Source organism: Centruroides vittatus, unplaced genomic scaffold (genome assembly GCF_030686945.1).
Source record: "Centruroides vittatus isolate TY-2023 unplaced genomic scaffold, ASM3068694v2 scaffold_2520, whole genome shotgun sequence".
In the NCBI taxonomy this organism is placed as follows: Eukaryota; Metazoa; Arthropoda; class Arachnida; order Scorpiones; family Buthidae; genus Centruroides; species Centruroides vittatus.
The window spans coordinates 1,596,361-1,602,532 of record NW_027122689.1 but is presented as its reverse complement, the minus strand read 5'-3'; the positions used below and the strand labels follow the sequence as shown (position 1 = coordinate 1,602,532).

The window sequence follows — 6,172 nt, the reverse complement described above, 5'->3', positions numbered from 1 at the left end:
AAACGGATGTATTCCATAATTTATACCGGAAGCTTGTTTTTACTTAAGATTAATTCCTCTGTTTTTAATAAATAAATTACAATTTCATTACTGAAAATTCAGTTTTTAATTTAAAGTTGATTAATTTCAGACGATTTTCAAAAGAAAAGTACTTTTTAAAGGAAAAATTGCGTTTTATAAGCTATAAGTCTCCTACAGATAAACTGTATTTACGTTTATACTTATGACTTTATTAATTTTTTGGCAACGACCTTAAAGTTCTACGAAAATTAATTTTAGTAGTTTACTGTTTACAATAAAATTAAGTCTAATTAATGACAAAGGAATTTTTATATTTTCACTAATCAAACTAACAGCCAAAGTCTTATTGGTATACATAAAATAATAATTAATTAATAAGATTATTAAGCAATTGGACAAGAGGTAGGGGCAGGTGATCTGATTTTAAACTAAAAACCAATCCATAATTATTAATATTTTTATAATTAATGTTAATTCGAACTATTTGATTACACTAAATAAATTAAAGAAATAAGTGTTTACTGATATATTAATATAAAAATAAATTTATTTGGACTGATTGTAATCCCAAAGAAATTTAAAATACATTTTTTGTAGTAGCGACACTAAAGGCCGATTCACACGAGCAATAGAATAACGACGACAATAAGCATCAACGACAGGCTCGACCAATCGTCTCCATCCGTTGTCAATTCAAAAAAGACGATGGATGAAGCAGTTGAAGTTCAGAAAACAATAAGTTAAGCTGATTGCCGTCTTTATGTAACTGCCTGATCATTGGGCTGGACCTTTTCTGCGGATTTGGCCAGGCTCATAAGTGGACTCGGCACGATCTGGTTTTCTCAAGACTTCGGGTTTGAATCGAATTTGAATTCGAAAGCAAAATCAGAGCGCCAGATTGTGCTGTAACCCATTAGTTGAGTAGAAAATAATTTTAAGTTACAAAGAGATTTAGAGACATGTCCTGCAGTTGCCAACAGATTTTAACACCCCTTTCTTTTTTTACAAACTTTGTTTAAATATAAAATTAAATTTACATAAACAGTTCTTATATAAACAATACCAGCGTTTGAAAAATTTTAGATAATTAATAAATACTAGTTTTTTTTAAATATATACTACAAGTGGCATTTCTCTTACGAACTGCTTTAAATAAATATTTTAAAAATTATTAACAAGTTAACATTAATTATTTAAATTAATATTTCTTCCTAATACAAAGCGTATTTCCTTCTAAAGATCTCATAATTAGTTCTAAAATTAGAAAAAAAAATTGTTCCTATTAAATAATATTCAGCAGTTAAAGAAGTTCGTTAATTCAACTTCTATCGATTATCATTGAATAAATATTGAGGATAAATAGAAAATATTCATAAATGTCAACAGAAACAACCAATAATTTCATCTGCCACTTCACTAAATTCAATTATTCCACTTTACATAAGGCTCTTGTAGAAAGTTAAATATCCGAGACAAATTTGGGAGAAATATTTTCAATTTTTATTCCGAACAAACTCGATTATATTATGTAAAATTAAGAATAAAATACAAACTCTATCAACAGAATTTCAAGATATATTTTTGGATTGTAAGTTGACCAATTTACAACCAACGCCGAATGCAACAGATGGAGCAGAATGAATAATCTTTATTCATTCCGCTTTGGCATCTTCTCAAATATTCAAAGTTATCTTTTAAGATTTGTTTATTAAACTCTAAAGTTTTTAAAACTCAAACTGATTAATGCCTCTTGTATATTTGTAGCTGTGTTAAGGTAACATTCTAAAAATCTCAACCATTCCACAGTATTTTCGAAATGGGTTTGTGTACATCCTCCAGGTCCTCCTAAGTGAATTCGGAAGTAATCAACACAATCCACTTCACCGTTAGAATTACAATCCTTTCCGGCCGAATACACTTTCATGTAGTTTTCAATTGTTTGTTCCGCACACGCTTTATTCTTCGAGCACTGTACGAAATTCTCTGTAAGAATAAAACTTAAATTAGTCGTACATTACTGAAAGTTGACGCACGGAGCCTCGCATCTGTCGTCGCGACACATTCCATTATTTCATTTATTCATGTAATTTTATTGTTAAAAAGCACTTAAATAAAATGAAAAATTAACGAATTATTTAAATATGTATATAATTTAATTATATTCATCTTAAAAATCAGTATAAAATATATTTTTTCGTAGCGCAAAGTGATATATTTGCACATAGGCCTATATCATTGGCGTGAATAGATAGATACACGTTTTCTAAAATTAAAAATATTTGATATTCAAATATAAGAACACGAACGTATATTATTATCGATTTAAAATTACATTTTAGTTATTTATATATATTTTAATTTAAAAATTACCAAATTCCTCGTTGGGATCATCGTTTCCGAGTTTACCTCCGTCTATCCAATATGGACGACTTAGTTTATATGGTCCACACAAAGTAATGGTTTTATTCATACATTGGAACGATAAATCACAATTAGTTTGCGCCTGAAATACAAGTTTAAAATTTTAAAATCATTTAATAACTGTAATTTAAATAAATAAACTTCCAACGTGAAAGTAACAGATATAAATGTTTACCTGACAAAAACAATCGAAGCATCTTCTATCCACAAGATTAGACGAACACAATACATTTTCGCCTGAAAAAAGTAAAAATAAATTTCATTATCTGTAAGTATTAATGCTCTGTTATCGATCGTCGCGCGCTAGCTCAAACGAAATATTACAAGTTGTAAGATTAAAATATTGTTCTACTTCAATTAAATAATGCCGAATATTGAAATCTCCATTTTTATATAAACATAAGCAGAGATAGAAATAAATCCGAATATCTAGAACATACAATAAAGAGATTTCGATTTCGAACATACAAGAGGGCCTTCATCCTCCACCAAATAACAATAAGTGATATGTATTCTTCTTAAGAATAAAACCAAGTTCTTCGTATCACGAGCCGTTACTCCGTGCCTGCTATATGATGCAACAAGTATAAATCCATTCCATATCCATTTTTAAATTCGTTTTCTCTATATTTGATTATATATTTTCTCAGTATTTGTATAGAAAAATTAACAATATATTTTGTGAATACATTAACAAAGTAAACGAGATAAGAAAGTAAATACTTTTACGTGTGTACTGACTACACAAGAATTACGCAGAAGTTTCGCAAGTAGAAACTTTTACACTCGATGCACATTAATCATATAAGCATTAATATGGTTGGATAGAGTATAACAATCAAAGATTTGTCACAAATAAAACAATAACGGACAATTTTCGCACATAGAAACACTATGAAAACAATTAAATGAAACAGCAAAAAGCAGTGAAGACAATAAAATAAAACCCAAAAGAACACAAGAATGTATTATTGCTTGCAATTGCGATTGTTATTGCTTCGAAAAACAATAAATATTGCACATTAACAGAAAACATATAGAAATTTTGAAAATTGAAATGCCTAATCTGATTGGTCGAGGTATCGCCTTACAAAGTACGCCTTGCGGTAATATACTGCGTAATTGTTTATTGTTAAACTGGTTACGTAAATAAATACTTATTGTTAAAGCTTGCAGAAATAAACGATAATAACTATATTCGTTTATATTTTTATAATTATAGAAATGTTTCAGAGATTAATTAGGCTACTTACTGAGAAGCACGATTGCTGTAAACAGAATGCCCTTGAGTTCCATTATAACATTTATAATCTTTGTTTATAACTCGAAGAATGATAACCGATAAGTCGTTTGAAACATATTTTACATCTACTTACGTGTAATTTTTTATTACTTCAACCGAATTGTAGTGTCTACAATAAGCTAAGAAACTTCATTGTTTATATTAAATTTAGAAAGGAAATTTAAAGTTGTTTTCAGAACAGGTTTTCGGCTACGTCATATCTGTAGGTATTTACAGGTGTGACGTAGTTAAAAACTTGTAAAACCACTTCAATTCAGCTGGATAAGCAAGCCAATGACATATCTGATTTCATTTGAACCGACTATGTCATTGGTTTGTTTACTTGGCTGTATTAAAATCGCTTGACTCTTGACCCCTTTCCAAAAAAAAAGAATTAATAAATAATATATAAAAACAAATAATTTAAATTTTAATTTTTATTTTATTTCGTTCATAAATAGAAATAAAAAAAATTACAAATAAATCAGGAAAACCTTTTTTTTTTAGTTTTAACTGTACTTTATTTTCATTGGTCGAAATGAAGTTTTTTTGTAGAAAATAAAATAATATTTTTAAATTTTTGTTACAAACTTTAACTTAAATGTTATAAATGTACTAGCAGATAAGCCCGGCGTTGCTCGGGCAAAAAGTAACGATAGCGAAGATTAAAATTATTACATTATAGCCAATCTTACCCATTTTCACAGAATGCAAGAATTAGCTCACCCTGTTCCCAGACTAATTAGAGAATTTTTAGATGGGTCTAAAAATATGATAGAAAACCGCTTCTGCGTCTGTAAATCTTGCACGCCGCTTCTCTTAACACTTCCATTGTTACTGAACACTTCCATTCTTAACATTTTCATTGTTAACACTTCCATTGTTAAGGAATAAACTTTCATCCCCACGTGGTACTCTACTAAAACGCAGTCAAAAACAAAAATTTGCATCTAAAATAGTACAGTAGAAGCTGAGTTCTTTAGGATAAGCCTTAATTCTTTCCCTCTTCCCCGCGGGGGAATTTCCAAAAATCCTTTCTTAGTGTACAGTACATTCTCGTAGCGTACCCTATTAAACGCAGTCAAAAACGCAAAACACCGCATCTAAAATAGTACAGTAGAAGCAGAGTTCTTCACGATAAGCTATAATCCTCTCCCTCTCTCCCGTGAAGGAATTTCGAAAAATCCCTTCTAAACGTCCTCGTGACGTACCCTGTGTACCAAATTTCAACTTTCAACTCCTAACCGTTTGGGCTCTGCACTGGGTCCAGAACATTCGAGAGTATTCGAGAGTGTTCTGGAATGTTCCACAATGATCTGGGATGTTCCAGGATGTTCCCGAACGTTCCAGAATATTCTGGAACATTCTGGAATGTTGTGGAATGCTCTCGAATACTCTCGAATGTTCTGGACTGTTCTAGAAATTTCTAGAGGGCGAAACTTCCAGCCCTTATATCTTCAACAGCACGCCCTTCAGATAAAAACGGGAACCTTCTTCATGGATGGGGGATAGAGGGTTACCACACCATATAACTCCCTTGATCGTACTCGTGACTCGTTTTTGAGTTTTAGCGGCACACACATTGTACACTTACTTTTATAATATATATTGATGATTAGGTAATTATAATTACTAGTAAATATAATTATAATCTTTAAAAATATTAATAGTTTCTGTTTTAATCAACAAATCTGAATTATTAGGCATACACAAACTACTACAGTGAATAACAGGTGAAGATTTGAAGACAATTTAGCCATAATTTTAAGAGGGGCAAATTACCGGACGACTTTAATAAGATATAATAAAAGAAGCTTCGAAAAAGAGGAAAAATATCCTTCAACTATATAAAAATGAACATTTTAAATCGAAATTTGTGTCGTTTACTCTGCCGTAGTCACGCATTTATCCCCCTTTCGACGGATAGTGAAGATTTCAGTTCAAAGGAATCAACAATATGGCTTTCCCGTTTTAAATTAAGCTCTTGTCCTGGTCGTTTTCGGTTCCACAATTCCTTGACGTAATAGCTGCAACACTACATTAAATATAGCATATTACATGGCGTATAAAACATACCCCATTCTCCAATCGCATATTTATGAGAGAAATTGTTATGCATTTCTAAACTATTTTATTGAAGAAATAAAATATTGTAATAGTCATATAACTGACCTGTAAAATATTAATACTTAGTACAAATGACAAGAACAAAAAGTAAAAAACAAATAACAAATATGAACTTCAGTAAGCCCGATAGTTATATATAGTAAAGTAAATAAAAATTATTAATCTGGAAGAAATATATAATACGATGCAGAAAACAGGGTAGAAAAGGCGGTAATAGATACCAAAATGCAAGAAAATCCAGAAATGAGTTGCATAACTTTCCCGACTATTATGAGATCTTATTTAAAAAATATCTTTTATAATTTTAACTACGAAGAGAAA

At 30.2% G+C, this 6,172-nt stretch overlaps 1 protein-coding gene across 2 annotated transcripts; it reads right to left on the bottom strand.

Moving 5' to 3' along the window:
• Window positions 1-1,498: 1,498 nt before the first annotated feature.
• On the bottom strand, window positions 1,499-3,937 carry LOC136987509 (lysozyme-like). Of its 2 annotated transcripts, XM_067285247.1 has the most exons (5): window positions 3,696-3,937; window positions 2,618-2,679; window positions 2,392-2,524; window positions 1,690-2,004; window positions 1,499-1,656 (listed from the first exon to the last, which is right to left on the bottom strand). In XM_067285247.1, the coding sequence occupies exons 1-4, from the start codon at window positions 3,736-3,738 to the stop codon at window positions 1,730-1,732; spliced, it is 513 nt and encodes a 170-aa protein (XP_067141348.1). In that variant the 5' UTR covers window positions 3,739-3,937; the 3' UTR covers window positions 1,499-1,656; window positions 1,690-1,729. The 2 variants fall into 2 exon arrangements, with proteins under 2 accessions (XP_067141348.1, XP_067141347.1); XM_067285246.1 differs by having other exon boundaries at window positions 1,499-2,004.
• Between the last annotated feature and the right edge of the window lie 2,235 nt (window positions 3,938-6,172).